Source organism: Lytechinus pictus, chromosome 4 (genome assembly GCF_037042905.1).
Source record: "Lytechinus pictus isolate F3 Inbred chromosome 4, Lp3.0, whole genome shotgun sequence".
NCBI lineage: Eukaryota > Metazoa > Echinodermata > Echinoidea > Temnopleuroida > Toxopneustidae > Lytechinus > Lytechinus pictus.
Window position 1 is genome coordinate 3,908,208 of NC_087248.1, and position 16,928 is coordinate 3,925,135.

Below are 16,928 nucleotides of genomic sequence, written 5' to 3' on the forward strand. Positions count from 1 at the left end.
CCTTATAGGAGAATCCAAAGTCCAAACCATACAAAAAAATTCTATACATGGGACTACATATATTGTTTTTTACTTAATTTCAATTTAACAGAAAACTATTGCTTGTTTTGTAAAATTTTCTTTTCGATAATCTGAAGGTAATCATTTTTACATCATATCAAAAGAAAATTTCTAAATATAAGTTCATTTTACGTTGCCTGTGTGTGAATATTTCAGATGTCACTCCGTAACCGGGTATGGGGTTTATGTTTTAAGTTGTAATTAATGAAAAAATACACAAATTTTTTAATGTAATGCAGCATATTAAAGCTAGAACATAGAATCCAATCAATAACTCAACATTGTGATAGCCATTTAAAGTTCACAGCGTTTGATCAATATATTTTTCTCCTCAAATATGCATGTCCATTTTCCGTCACTCCGTAACCATGATTATGAATATTCATATCTCATTTAATTCAGTGGATCAAAATATGTTATTATTTTGAAAAGTGGGTTTCAGCAACTACTGTCAGGTACCATTTCTTTGCAAATAAATATTTAAATATGGGTGATATCTTTGTTTGAATGCTAAAAACTTGTTTCTGAATGTCACTCCGTAACCCTGGAACTGCCCATCATCATCATCACAACCATCACCATCATCTTCATTATCATAATTTCCATCATATTCATCACCATTTATAAGGATTACTGCCACCAACCATCATCATCATTCATCTCCAGCATATTCATAGTCATTATCAACATGTTAAAAATTGTTATATATCATCAATCATCATCATCATCATCACCACCATCACCACCATCATCACCATATCATCAATTTCATCATCACCATCGTCATCATGATCATCATTAGCATTACCACCATCGTCATCACGTGACCCACCCAAGGGTTCATTACATGCCGCCGCGCACAGAAAAATCAAGCCATAGAAGTCGTGTGTTGTGGACCCAAGAAGTGAGATCCCAGCACGCGCGACCCACTAGTTAGAAATCCACTGCCAAACGCGGTTCGTGGTGCGAGGTTAGTATACTAATACTAACCTCGCAATACGTGTGAGTGCACGTGACCATCATATTCATCATCACCACATAATCATCATTTCCATCATATTCATCACCATTTATATAAGGATTACTGCCATCAACCATTATCATTAAAAAGACATCATCATTGTCTCATCACCAGCACTCACACACGTATTGCGAGGTTAGTATTAGTATACATCACCAGCGCAGCCGCAGGCTAGGCAGAAGAATGGCAGAACTGCCAGAAGGAGACAACACAAATTTACGCATGTGGGACTGAGTTTTCTTGACAATTATTTTGCACTCATGATAAATGCCATAAATTGTCGAACAAACTACAAAATTTAAGTGAGCAATCATACGCATATTAATTCGAATTCCTGAATCGAATAATTTTACCTTTAAGATCAAAATAGCAGCCTTAGCAGCGGTACAATGAACGCATAATCCAACAGCTGTTCACGTTTTCCAGTTTTCCTCAGGCTTGAATCCACGAATTCAATATAGGCGATCTAGCTCGCTCGGATCGCTCGCTTGCTTGGCGCTGAAAATTGCAATGCATGCGAATCCATTATTGTAGTGACACCGGCGTTCATGAAATAGGGCCTATATATGGCCTACTTATAGTAAGAATAACATATATGAATCAGTTTATTCTATATCATCATAATTGAAAAATATACAGCCACATGAATCTCTTTGCACATATAAACACATTTTTATATATTATTTTTTTAGATCAATTTATTTATTTTTAGGGGAGGGGGCAATTTGCATGGGGGCAACAGACCCACGAAACTGTCCCCTTTCACAATAGTGGCTTACAGAAGGGGATATAAAACCTCGCGCACGACCCCTATAAATGAGGGGAGAATGAAAAGGAAACCTCCCATTAAGCTAGGTCCTATAGTGAAGGATTATATAGGCCCCTACTGTCAAAATCTATCACAAAATTAGCACAAAATCATGTTTTTGCTCCCTCGCTCGTGAATTTTTTTCAGTTTTGTCTCAGTAGGGCCTCCACGAGTTTGGGTTTGACCTCCTAAATTTGGCTCATTACCCTACTTCCCACCTCGACCAATTTTTGGTGAGCACTGATACCGTCGATGTGTAAGGAGATCGAGTGAGTATGACCGTTGCAGGGTCGGATCCAGGATTTCCCAAGGAGGGGGGGGGGGGGGTAAATTTTCCCGAGGAAAATTTGACAAGTAAAAAAAATAGAAAAGAAAAAAAGAAGGTTTCACTAAAAACTGAAGATCATTTTGTTCACGTAACAAAAAGGTCTTCAGTTATATTTGTTGTAACTTTGAAAGGGGGAGCACACTTGCGTAAGAACAGCGTATTTACATTAAAAAATAACATTTGACTATGACTCTCAAAGGTGGGAGGGTCAGAGGGGGTCGGGCGTCCGAATCCCTGAAAGCATTATAGTTAAGACCAGGGACGGATCCCTAAAAGGTTTTCATCTAAAAATAAATGTCATTTGATCCGCAAGAAAAAAAAAAAGGTTTTTCACCTAAAATTGAAGGGCTTTTCGTCCAGAATTTGATAACACCCCCCAAAAAAGGGTTCCCCGACTTCCAAATAAGGGGGGGGGGCACACTTGTGTAAAAATGGCGCCCCTGGATCCGCTACTTGTTTAGACCTGCATGGAGTCTGGGTCCAGAATTCTTTTGCATTCTTAAAGGTTAAGTCCATTTCATAAAAGTGTTAATTGATTTGAATCAATAGAGAATAATCAAACAAGCATAGTCATTATGCCGAATTAAATTCAGCCATGAGGATTATGCCATATGAAGTTTCGCTTATTAAAAAAAACCAGTTGTAATATAGGCCTACACCCATAACTTAGTGATGTGAAAATGAGAGAGTCGATGATGGCCTCCCTCCCTATTTTTTATTGTTTGAATTGCACAATTTTGTATTCCTTTTTTCTTTGGCAATAATGACAAACTTGAAAGATCCACAAATTGTTAAAACATTGGTGATTACACATGTTCAGGGACGAATAAAACTTTTGTTTCACATGACAACGAGGAGAATTTGAAATATTTCACATTTCATTCGAAATACAAAAGAAATAGTCAGTTAGCGATGTCATCAATACCGAACTTTAAAACGTCACTTCTTTTACTCCATTTGATACAATTTTCAGTGTTGTACTGGTTGGATTTTCATCTTTCAATTTAAAACAACTTTTGTTAGGGTCCCGTTAGGGTGGACTTGTCATTTAAATAAGTCGCACCTCTAAAGTTTCTCACTGTATAGAGACAAATTGGTCATTGAAAAAATAATAACATGCTAATGTTAAGGCCCATTTCGACCCTGGATAAGCCCCTTTTTAATGACCCTCCCCCGGAGATTGAATGCAGAGTAAAAAAAAAATGGTTTACCAAAAAAAATACTGATAATTAAAAAAATGAAATAAAAAGATCTGATAGGCAAAAGAGGTAGGCCTACTGCCATGACTATATTGCCGACCCACTACCGGATCCGCTACGACCACCCCACCCTCCACCCTCCATCCACTCTTCCTTCCAAACTGAGCAGAGCGGGGAGTTCCCCGAAATAAAAGAGGGAGGAGTTACGTTGCCATGACTGGCACCAGCGTCGTGGACCCAGCCTTTACCGTATATACCCAAGCAAGCTGGAGCGCGAGTCGAAGCCGGCCGACCGGGCGGCGGCTGGCGCGACGCGCACTACGAATTCCGCTGGAGCTTGCAGCGCACAGTACATGACGTCCGGCACAATTAGCTACACCATGTAAGTCGCCCCCAATTTCTACCGAGTTATTAGATAATTCACTATCTTATTTATTTGAATAAACTCGTCAGCGTCACAAGCACATTGTGTTGTGAAATTTTTGAAATTCTAGGCCCCTATAATTAAATAATCTTGACTTTTGAATTGTTTCATGTTTGTCCTGTCGAGCTGTCCTATCATTCCTATCATGCCTATTCTTACTTCTATTGCCTATTTGGATCTATCATTCAACTACTAGTTATTATACAAATATTCAAAGTTGATGAGTGCGATCGTTCCGAATATTGCATGAGTGTGCAAGTTGAAACAGTCTATTCAACGACGCGAAGCGGAGTTGAATAGACTGTTTCAACTTGCAACGAATGTAATATTCGGAACGTCGCACGAATACAACATTGAATATTTGTTTTATACAACACCGATAGCTTACACTTCAGACTAGATAGGCTAGATCCATAGGTCTAGTTTATGACTAACGCGCGTTAGGTCTTTAATTTTGCTTACAATGTTGTTTTTTGGGAGTCAGTAGATTTAAACTAATAATCCCAGGAGAGTCAAGTACTTTCAACATAGATAGATCCATGAGGTCAAATTTGTGAACGAATTCCATAAAATCCAGAAGGAAATCCAGAAGGTACGCAGTCGTACCCTGGGAATAATTTGCTTAGCAACGTACGTACGCGCATTGTGTTCAGCTTAGCAACGTTTATGCGCAGTGCTACGTACATCGGTCAGAGATACGAAAACGTGATTACGCGCGTATACCGCTAATTCACTTAACGTGTACGGGGCATGTCCATGGGTTCAGTGTGCCCAGGGATCTTGCAGTGCTGGCTCATTTTAAATACTTCAGCGTGCTATAGTCGACTATAGCACGAGCGTGCAAAAGTCGACTATAGCACGGCTAGCATATCTTAGCGTGCTATAGCTGATTCGTCTGAATGTCATGTGACACGCTTTCATCCAATCAGCTGTCAAGGATCTATACATGTGTTGTATAAAACACTTTAGATTCATCATATTTATCTTCTTGTGATTGTGCCTTTTGAAGTTTTGTTGATGGTGTTGCCAAGAAGATCATAGACTGAGACTCGAGACTTCATTTCAAAGTCAAAGACAGAAGTCAACATACCCACGCCCACGACACTCTGTCTCTGAAACAAAACAATGGAGGAATTCAATGCTGAAGGTATGTTATGTATTATTTTTTTATATTAGGAGCAGTTTTGTGCCAGTAAATAGTAATCCCCTTGGCTTTATATAGGTCTCTGAGTCTGAGAAATAACTTTTCAATCAAAGCATCTAGAACTGAAGTAGGCCTAGGTAATGCCTGGTTCACTGAAGACAGGCCTACACGAAATCTGAGACAAACGCACCATTATGTTGAGCCGAGGTGCCGTACTAATCGATATAAAAACAGCCCCATTCCATTCACGACAAAATTATTGAATTCTATTTGAACCCTATGTTAATAGAGGATAAACTCAAACCTGATGACTGACGATCGGGATTTGATAATATTGGTAATGTGTTTTTGTTACTCAATTTGAAATTATGAATACATTTTATAATTGTAATAAGTTTACAAAATTTTGATATAATATTTTGTAATTTTATAATGTAATAATTCATTTGTAATAATATTATTTATTCGAAATTGAAAATGCAATGATGTAATACTTCAACATGTAATAATACAAATTTTGCGACTAAAACTTGCCGCTCTTCTATTTTTGTTTACTATGTACAATCCACTGGCATGATGTGAAATGGTAGTTTGTATTTTAATCAGGATTATTTCACCTTGTTTACATGATAGCCTACTCACTTTCAAAACTTTACCTCATATCGGCTTATTTAGTTCACAATAACCACATACCTGTATGCAAATATTATTTTCAGGGTTGAACTTGACATGTTCTAACTTGTTTATCGCTACATATTTCATATGTAAATGTTAAGTTAATCGATTTATTATAATCCTCCTTCTTTTCCATTTTCATTCTCTTCTCTATTATCCCTTTTTTTAATTTGAATTAATTTATCTCACTGTTAAATGTTGCCTTATACTAAGTTTCATTATTAATAGTATGTGAAAGTTTACCATGTAAAAATACTTTTGTAATCCAATGCACAATTTAGTTGTCAAACTACGACGCATGGAGATTCGTACACTTATTGTTTATATGTTTTTGATTCAAATAAACCATCTATCTATGATCTGTTATGTACAATGAGTCGTCAAAATCAAGCATACAATTAATTGCTAACCTTTGTGTTACGGAACCCATGAACTGCGAAGAGTTTTTTTGTCCTAATAAATGGATTTTCTTATTTTAAAACCCCAAATTATAAACTGGGTCTGTACTAATTAACCTCATCACACAAACTTTTTTTTCAAATTTCATGCAGAGGTACCTCCTTTAGAGGACATGAGTGACCTTCTGGAACAAGCTCATCAACTACAGAAAATGAAGGATAAAAAGGGCATGGCTTCATCTTCATCATCATCATCTTCATTTAAATCATCATCAGTCCATGGTTCTCCAAAAGTTGAAGAAAAACCCCAGAGCCAGAGGGTAAAACAGGAAGCTACAAAACAGGAAACAGAGACTGAGGTACATGTACGTATAATTTTTCAGTGTCATGCCATTGGGGTAGTTTGCAGAAGTAAATCTCTTCCTTGTTGGAACACTTAGTGGTGTGAATTATCAGACTTCTGGGGCCCGTTTCTCAACACCGTCATAAGTCTAACTTCTTGACTAAATCGGAGATAGTGAGCTACTTGTCCGCTAACCGTTTCACGAAGCCCTCTTTACCAAGATCGGGTACAACAACCTCACTAAATATTTATGACACCTCCGAACCTGTCATAACTTCTTTCTTAATGACGTAGTGGCATCACGTGGGTAGACTATGACAAGCAAAAGTGCCTAGAGATTTGAAAATAATAGTCTTAGGTAATCAATCATAGAGTATGAAATTACATCACAAAAACGAGTGGAATAATGCATTCAATGATAATTCTAATAAAAACAAACTATAAAAACTGTTTGTAAAACGCCACAAAACCATTCAGTTTGAAATAGTAAAATGATTTGATCGATAAAGATTCTACAACGTCAGGCCATCCATAACTGGACTCGTATTTGTCATTTTCAGACCCCTATTAACATTTGGATAAATTATATCTCTAATTCATGCATAGAATATGTCAATCGTATGTTTCAGTTTCAAAGATTTATTTTTGTTTTTGTTAAACTATATTTTGATGATGTTTGGAATCGTAGAAGGGCGTATAATTATCATCATTTTACAAAGAAAACCGTTATAGTTTACTTTCGTAAACTATCAAAATTCGATGTCCCGGGGGTACCCATCTCAACGTCCACATGTGATTTTCTAGTCATGAAGTGATTTATTCATAATTTAATTTTCTCAGCAATTGAGTGCTCCAATATTCATGGTCTAAGTATGTATGATGCATAATTTGCATGTGCCATTATTTTAAAAAGATGTATTTCCCAATTCATCACAATATTTGCAAATTTGTCATAATTTTTCTTTTTTAATATTATGCTATTTTATGACTAAGGCTACGTCTCGTCTGCTCTTTTTACCGATAGTATCGATATCAAGGTATTCTAGTTAGGAAGCCTTTCGAGAAACAGGTTTAGTAAGATTGGAACTATCTCCGTGGTTGGTGGATAAAGATATGACTAACTTGTCCAGGTGTTGAGAAACGGGCCCCTGGAGGAAAATTGATGTGCTAAACTTCTCTCAAGTTACACTTGTTGATTAACAATCCACTTATGGTCTATGCATGCAGACAACCATCAGGATTCTGAATTCATCAGATTCTTGTGTTTCACACTTGTGCTACCCATGTTCATTATCATGAGAGGCCTATTCTCTTGTAGATAGACGACTTTTAACAAGATAATGTGCTCTGTGTGTGAGAATTGAAGAATTAAAGATTTATGAATCCCAAGCGCAGTTAAGAAGATCATGTATTAATCTTTGAAGTACAAATGAGATCCCAGGAATTTGTACTGTTTAAAGTTTAAATGAAGTTTGCCAATCACTTTAAAAGAGATACGGTTATTAATGTGGTTATGCTGTTAACCATTCTCAGGATTTATACGAAGGAATGATGTCACAATAAGAGCACTACTTGCGTGCATGTATTTTGAAATTCACTGAAAACCCTGGTAATTTGTCGTTCAGAATAAAATCAAAATCAATATTGATCAAACTTACATGCTACATGCACATATAGTAATGGAGATTGCAAAGAGGAATTATAAACAGTATTTAGAAGCAACATTGACAGGAAAACTTTATGGAAATATGTTCATGTACTTTTACAGCAAAAATATATGCAGTTTGCATGGAATTTTATTGTGTACAATAACTATAATTGTGAATGTTTCATAAAACTATCCTTGTGATTTTAGAGAATTCCAAAAGAGATGAGACTCTCGTATTTACATGTGTTTCACTCTTCCATCTCTACAGAAGACACCATCTCAGACCAACAAACCAGCTTCCTCTAAAGCCAAGTCCTTTGGAGGCCTGAAGAAAGGATTTCTCTTTGGTTCCGCACCCAAATCATCTGGAAAAGCTTCTTCACAAACTTCTAAACAGCGCCCTCTCGTAGAGCCATCAAACAAGGCCCAGACTGCTGTATCAGGTGAAGGTCTTGAAGATATTCCACTCATCAAACCTCAAGGTGATGGTGCACAGAATGGAGCACAGAGGATCCAGGAGGTTCAGGATGCACTGAAGGCCAGTGCTCCGTTTCTTGAAAACAAAGGTGAATATTGTGTGGCCACCGGTCGTCAGCAAGGAAAACACTTAATGTGATGGGGAGGTCTTTCTTACTTTGTTTACAGTGCTTAGTTCTCAGCACTCTTTTGAAACTTAAAAGGGTTAATTTTTATATTTTAGGATTATAGGTTATTAACTGTTGTATGCCTGCATTAAACCAGCTTGTCCACTGATGCCTGACTAAAGGCTGCCATTCACAGGAGTCCTGAAATTGTCTCTTTATTTATTTCTCATAATAATTTCTTGAATTCACTGTGCATTTGAAACAGTAATTTGAGCTAAACCTGGGTAAAAATGATTATTTTGAACCTCGGTAGATTATTTCAGATAGGCCATGCTATGCTTATTATTTCAATAATTCTTGAATCCCTAATTTTGCATTGTGACCTTTTCAATGTCTCTCTTCTTATAGACTGGGTGAACGACAATCTTCTGTCAAAGATTGAGAAACATCCTCGCTTGGCCCAACAGATGTCAGATCCTCGTTTCAGCCAGGCAATGTCCATGTTCCAGTCTAACCCACAGGGTGCCATGAAGTACTTCCAAGATAACCCAGAAATTCAGACCTTCTTTCAAGACTTCTGTGCAATTCTAGGTAGGTCAGCCATATGGAACATGCTGTCGGTACTAAACATTATTTATCTTTTCCAATTTTACCCCTTGACCAATCAGGTTGGAGGATTTAGTGGCTTATGTCGCAGCATGGTACTGTTGTGAAAGGAAAATTCATTATATTTTGTGATTCTTCCACAGGGGATCATTTTACTGGTCTCAGTTCCACATCATCAAACCAACCTTCTCCGTCAGCCCCCAAGGTGACTCCTGTCCAAGAAGTCAAAGTTCATGATAGTCCAGGTGCAGACATGAGGGTGTCCAGCAGTACTGACCCCAAGCAAGCAACGGCTGCAGATGAAGCCAAGATGAAGGAAATCATGGCTGATCCTGATGTCATCAAAGCTTTTGGTCATCCGCAGATACCCCTTTTCTTTGAGGCGCTACAGAAGAACCCTGATCTAGCTCAAAGGTATGAATCCTTCATAGGACCCTAGATAGTGTTTCTTTAGCTGCTCGTAAAGTCTCGTATGACTTTAAGCATGACTGGAACATATTCTTAGGTGCTAAGTCAGCTACATATAGATATATAATTTAGCACAGGTAAGGGGTCACCAGTCATGCATGAAGTCGTGAATAATTGACAAACTGCTTCTTGAAAGGCCCCTGAATAGTTATCCATGACTATACGCACGACTGTGACCTGATTTTGTGCTAAATTATACAGTCGAACCTGTCTTAGTGGCCACCTGCTTATAGTGGCCACTTAAGATTCCCTGCAGGCTGCAGGTAATTCATGTGTTGGAGACCCTTTCTATAGTGGCCACTTGTCTAACGGGGTCAGTGGCCACTCATTTTGCATCCCTCGGTTAATAGCAGACCCTATATATTGGCCACTAAAAATAAGTTTCCTAAAACTTTTTACTCCCAACAGTAGTTGAATAGCTAGTCATTGAGCTTGCAGCTGCATCTAAACATGACTCTTACTCTTAAAATTAGTATTAAACAATCAACATAAGTATTTGGTCTATTGAAATAGACATGAATGCAATATTATATAAAAAAAGGTTGAAGTCATTAAAATCACAGACTGTATGTCCAGTACATTGCACAGTACATGTATCTACTATTCATGGTAATTTCAAGATGGCCGTCAACCTGTCTATAGTGGGGACATTTGACATTTCCCTTTGGTGGCCACTTTACACAGGTTTGACTGTATATATTTTTTTAGCTGAATTATTAACTAAGAACATGAATCATTCTTGTGTAAAATCATGTGTAACGTAAATTAAGGCCACTGAACACCGAATGACTGGTCCATGACCCGATTTTGGAACAAATCACATTTTTCTCATTTTCTGAAAATGTGAATGAATAGTATTTTTTTATTTGAGGTTCAAATTAACCAAAAGAATACTAATATAACCATTTTGGATGATTGCAAGCCTTATTTTGGAGTAAATTCCAAATCAGTTTCAAATCATAGCCCATCATATGATTGCCATGATGTCATAGATATTAAATTCACATTTATTCTAATAAGGATGATAGCACAGTCACATATTTGAACAAAGGTACATGTATTTGTATGATTTAGAAAATTTCACAGTAAGATATTTCATGTTTCAATATTAGCATCAAATTCTACTATGTTTTATTCCAAAATCAGGTTGCAGAGCAGTAGCAAGGTGTGGGGTGACCTTTACGAAAAGCATTATGAAAGACCACCCATATTAGCCATATACATTAGCTGTTTGCAAGTTACGCATGACTTTACGCTTGGCCGATGACCCTTTGTTGGGTGCTAAATCACATTCTCAATCATTTTTATTCTCATTAGCTACATGTGAAATCTGATCTGTGTAGATTAAAATTCTCATTACTAACATGCATCTATAAAATGAATTCAATATTTTTCAGAGTTGGATTTAAAGTTTGATAAGGTTTGTATAGGAAATGCACTCGCATTTTCCAAAATATCTCATTTTACCTTAAGAAAGGGTCACGAGTCATGCGTAAACCTATGTGCAACTTACAAACTGTTTTACATGTATAAAATGTTCCCCATATTCATACCAATCGATGTTATCTTAGGCTTAAATAGTCTTATATAGACTGAAAAGCCTCTAAACCTAACCCCCCCAAAAAAATCTGATCCTTTCTTAATGAGTATCCAGCTATAGATCAAGCCTCGTCGATCTGGCACTTCATAGTGGCTGCGGGGCCTGCGATCAATGGGGCAAAATGAATTTTCGGAATATTTCTATTCTCAGATTTTTATTTCGAACAATAAAATGTGGATTTTTTTTCATGATTTTGTTATCATTATTATTATTTTTTTTTTTTGGGGGGGAAGGGTAGTCTCTTAGTACTAACATAAACTTGTAAAGGTGATATCTCAAGAACTAATGGTCAGATTTACATGAAATGTAGCTACAATAAAAGGATCAATACTGACCACAAGTAGCTTTGTCATAAGCATTTGGATTGATATGTAATAAAATTCAAAGAAAACTGAAATCAATTGAGTAGTATTACGTCAAATTCTCTATAAGATAAGTTTATATATACATTTATTTTTGTTAATTATTTAAAGATGATAAAACATCTTTCTACTGTACACTCTTGTATTTTTTTTCAGGATGATGCAATCTGCAGATGCTGACTTCAGACGGCACGTACAGACGTTGGTGAAGAAAGGACTTCTGGGATTTGCAAGGTGACAAGATGGACTACAGAATGAGAGAAGTCATTATGTAGGACATGCCTTCCAATATGTTGAACATAATGGAGCACAAAATCCACCATTAGAGCAATAGACTGCGTGTTTAACGTTCCTGGGTATTCCTGTTAAATGCACAATGTCGTGGAAGCAACAGCAATATACATTTGGACTCCAAGTGCGGGAACTCCCAAATGTGTGGTGTAGTATAAATCATTCAAAAGGAGGACCTTACGCTCGGATGATAAAATCACTTATCAGTGAAAGATGATTATCTGAAGGATAAAAAACATTCCAGCATTAGTATTCTAAGCTTAGAATGTTTGTCAGACATGTTAATGGTTTGGAAATTTAATCATATATTTTGGAATTGCTTATAAGCAAAATTTGAAAACAAATATTATTAAGCAACATTGTTTCCTTATTTCAATTTCATCCTTTTTTATTACTTGCATTGAACAAGGACCCTGTTTCACAAAACTTGTTATAATAACAACTTTGCAATAACAGTTAAAAGCTACTGAAATTTTTCAATCTGATTGACTGAAAGTAAACTTTTAGAAATTGTGCATTTGTCATTATAACAAGTCTTTATGAAATTGGACTGAGTGTTTACTCTCAGGAAAGGGTTATTGAGGATATCAAAGTCTAATTTTATGTTATAAAGCTTTCTTGTGACATTCCCTTTGAGGATGTTTGATTTTAGATTATTTTATCATATTCCATTCATGCTATAAAGTGTGTGTGTTCGTGTTCATCTGTCCAATCTGCCAGCTTCTCACTATTCATGCTTTTCACGGTTGGTGAATACAGCTCCTAAACTTATGGAGAAAAAAAAATACCCTGATTTCTTTGCAGCCGGCATTTTATCAGCTCGTCGAAAAGTACATTTACTCACCTTTCTCTTGATTTGTATATTTCATAATGCACGCAAGTTGCGCCCTTAACACTATCTAGGCCGGGGGGGGGGGGGCGTCAGAGGTCCCCCCTCAACGATTCGCGCAATATTTTTGCCGCGCGAAATTTTTTGACTGCGCAGCTCGCTGACTTTTTACTTTCAAGTCTTGCGCATCTTTTGAGACAAAATTTGCGTCGACAGGGTACACGATTTCGAAATTACACAACATTTTGTAAGTGCATGTCAGACCCAAAATTGCTCAAAAACGTGATTGCGTGTACAAAGTCAATGCAAATTGTGTTTTCAACCCATAATCATAATTGTATGATTATTTTTAGTTTTGCTGGTCTAAATGGGTTTATTTTATGCTGTTTATGATCTCAAAAGAGTCCCCGACAAAGTTCATTGAAAAAACAATAAAAAACAAAGGTAAAAAAACAAAGAAATACATAAGACATTGCAAAAAAATATAATACATAAGAAATTAATCTGATATCGCAATTTTTTTCATGTTCATTTGCTGAGAACACCACAAAGAGTTTCTACACCAAAATTAGAACATTTGGAGCTTTATTTAGGGAATTAGAGGGAAAAGTATGATTTTGCATACTAATTACGCATAAATTAGCATAATTAATTAATAGTGATTTGCATGCAATAAATTGATACAGAATTTGTAGATTATGTTCCAGGCAAGTTGCGTGCCAATTTTCGGCGCGATCGACGGCTGTGATCTCAAGGGGGGGCCTGGGAGGCCCCCCCCCCCCCCCCGGCCATATGATCTCCCAAAATACCCCGGCCTAGATAGGGTTAATGTGACGTCAGTCATGTGTTAAATCCGGACACCAAGCATTAATCATAGTGTTACTCTTTCAAAGTGATTACAGACTTAATATTATTACAGTTTCTTGTGATCTCATTTATAATATGACTGATCAATCCATATTTTGGAGAAACAAGTGGAATGCCTCTGGCAGGCTCACCTGCATTACGCGATTCGATATATAGCAGCAGTGCTGACTTTGAAAACAGCTATCGAATAGTTATTCACAAAAGAAAACATTCATATGATAATGAAATACTATGTCCATTGACCCAAAATGACCTTTGACCATGATTATGTGATCTAAGATGTGTGCAAAACAACTCGATTACTCTTATGTCTAAGTTCTATGAACTAGATCCATAAACTTTCAAAGTTACGATGGTAATTCAACAATTACCCCTAACATGGCCAAAGTTCATTGACCCTAAATGACCTTTGACCTTGGTCATGTGACCTGAAACTCGCAGAGGATGTTCAGTAATACTTGATTACCCTTATGTGTAAGTTTCATGAACTAGGTCCATATACTTTCTAAGTTGTCATTTAAAAAACTTTAGGTTAAGATTTGATGTTGATGCTGCCGCCGCCGTTGGAAAAGCGGCGCCTATAGTCTCGCTCTGCTATGCAGGCGAGACAAAAAAACTACCCCAATTGTCTTTCAGTTGGCAGTTTATCATCATGTCCAAAAATACTCGTTATCTCTTCATTTTGAGTATTTCATAATACATGCATGCAATTTGGGCCCATACTGTGACGTCAGTCATGTGTTAATTCACCTGACACCATGCATTCATCAAAGTGTCTCTTTCAAAGTGATTACAAACTTAATTTATAAACTCTTCTGATCTCACTTATAATTTAACTGATCAATAATTATTTTTCACTTGGGATTCATCTTTAAATCGTTTAATATTTTCTTATTTTTAATTCTTACTTGCGGACTGTGCTACCTTGTATGCCTTGGAAAAAAATTGTTGACCACGAAGCCTCCCATGATAATGAAAATTGATTTAGCATGTATGTTATAATGCATTATGAATGTATTATGTAATACTGTAGCAAAAAAGATTAAATATGTCCAACAACAGAAGTACTTTTTCACAACTGGGTAAATAAATGATTTATTCAGTATAAACATCTGCAATATAATACAGAACATACAAACAATAGCAAGTATAAATTTAGCCTGGTCCTAGTATAATGACTACTTCAATACAAGTTTATACATAGAACATATATACTATTTTCTATTTACAGTCAATACCTTGTAATGGTGATCTTATGATTCCATCCATTAAATGCATTTGTTATTTGTATATCAAGTCTTAAATGTATTATAAATTCGTAATATTTGCTAGGCCTTCTTATGTACTACCATGTGAGTAAAAAAAAACTTAACCCCTCCCAAATCCCCAATTTAAGGACAAAATATTTCATGAACACATGATTAATATACATGGTCTGAAAGAGTATCTTCAAAATAATTTGATACCATATTTATGTGGTATGTGTTAACACTTGGATTATTCTGAGGTATTTTTTTACTGTGATGTAAAGTTTGATTTGCACCAAAGTAAGGCATGGCTGCAATGAATGAATCCACATGCCAATGATGTCATTATCCTACTTGAGTTAGTAAACATATGTGTAAACCCCTTTTCAATGAAATTAACTTGAGAATTAATACTAAAAGGTGTTTACTAAACAATTTTAATGTAATTATTGAAAGTTGGTTTGCAACAAATTTTAATGCAACACTTGTAGATTTATGAAATCATTGACATCTAGATTCATTAATTGGAGCCATGCCTTACTTTGGCGCAAGTCAAAATTTACATCACTGCAAAGAATACCTCCTGATCATCCAAGCGTTAACACATACCAAATGAATATAGTATCAAATTATTTGGAAGAACATACTCTTTCAGGCCATATATAGTAATTATGTGTTCATGACATTTTTCCTTAAATTAAGGACTCATGACGTGTCAAGTTTTGTTTGACTCACACAGTAGAGCAGGCATGGGTTTATGATGTACCTCTGGAATCAACATTGTACATGTACATCTATTAAGTCTTGGTGATGTTGCTATACACGTCATGATTAGGGAAGGAAGCCATTGGGCTGCATTCATTTCTTTTTCTTTGCCCTTCCTAGGCAACCTGGGTTTGGATTGTAAACATTCTCAATTCATTTTCCCTTTGTGTATTTTCCTGTAAAGTGCCCTTTTTGTTAAATGCTGGATAAAAATTATGATTTACAATAAACAATGATAATAATCTTTAGAATATCAATGATCTCACATGTATGTATTTCATATTCAGTGTTGACGATATTAATATTATGTTCAATCAGTATTGGATTGATACTCATTTTAATGTCAAAACTGTAAATCAGCTTTTAGTGAAATGAAGTACACAAATTTAATGTCTCTTTGTGCTCAGAAGATGATACTTGGTAATGTGTTGGACACCAACCTGTGAAATGGCTTACATGTAGATATGCATATACATGTACTGGCCTAATTTGACAAAAGGAAGCAACTGATATTTTGACCATATTTAGTTTTTGATGTTTCCATTTTACTAATTAAAACATGTATCTTTTTCCAGGACAAGTTTAACCCTATCCAGCCCTATTTCATGTACAAATCCAGTACAAATTCTGTATGTAGTCAAAATTCATAAATGTATCATTATTTTTATTTATTAAAAGCAATAGATTTCATGTTATTTATGACTGAAATGGTGTTGCTGACGATTTCCATTGAAAAAACAACAAAAAACATAAAGTAAAAAAAAAACTTAAGGAATACAAAAGAAATATAAACAACAATAAAATACATTATGAAAATAAAAATTCCATATTTCCATTTCTTTTATATACAGCTAAAAAAAATTCCAAACCAAAGTCTAGCAGTTTTGGGGCTATATGTAAAGATTTACAGCCAAATTATGATTTTATGCATTAATTAGCATAATTTATTAATTAAAAATAATTTTGAATAATTTTAGTACAATTGATATTTGAATTATGGTTATTATTTCGTGGGTGATGTGCCTGCAATTTTTTTTGGCGATCGCGCAATCAACGCCCAAGATCTGAGGGGGGGCTGTGTTCGCCCCCTCTCCTCCCCCCCCCCCCCCCCCCCCCCCGGCTATGCAATTTCAAAATAGCCCAGGCTTTATACTGCTCCTGTTATGATATTTGGCTGGTTAACCATAATGCGAATGCTCAATGATATTTTAATATGTACATGTAAATGGCAAAATGATTTTACTCATTTACAGGATATTAC

At 36.0% G+C, this 16,928-nt stretch overlaps 2 protein-coding genes across 6 annotated transcripts in view; one reads left to right on the forward strand and one right to left on the reverse strand.

The window, feature by feature from the left end:
* LOC129259163 (brefeldin A-inhibited guanine nucleotide-exchange protein 3-like) overlaps nt 1-1,554 on the reverse strand; it is a 36,084-nt gene extending 34,530 nt beyond the window's left edge. For 2 of the 4 annotated variants that reach the window (XM_064098099.1, XM_054897462.2), the window contains exon 1: nt 1,435-1,554. The gene's annotated coding sequence lies outside the window, so the exon portion shown is untranslated. The remainder of the gene's footprint in view (nt 1-1,434) is intronic. The other 2 variants (XM_054897460.2, XM_054897459.2) reach the window with 1 other exon arrangement.
* Nucleotides 1,555-3,600: 2,046 nt separating this feature from the next.
* LOC129259162 (uncharacterized) lies at nt 3,601-15,918 on the forward strand. Of its 2 annotated transcripts, none has more exons than XM_064098101.1 (7): nt 3,601-3,798; nt 4,850-4,987; nt 6,211-6,422; nt 8,317-8,614; nt 9,041-9,223; nt 9,382-9,652; nt 11,825-15,918. In XM_064098101.1, the coding sequence occupies exons 2-7, from the start codon at nt 4,966-4,968 to the stop codon at nt 11,904-11,906; spliced, it is 1,068 nt and encodes a 355-aa protein (XP_063954171.1). In that variant the 5' UTR covers nt 3,601-3,798; nt 4,850-4,965; the 3' UTR covers nt 11,907-15,918. The 2 variants fall into 2 exon arrangements, with proteins under 2 accessions (XP_063954171.1, XP_063954173.1); XM_064098103.1 differs by having other exon boundaries at nt 3,606-3,798; nt 6,211-6,416; nt 11,825-13,538.
* Nucleotides 15,919-16,928: the final 1,010 nt, after the last annotated feature.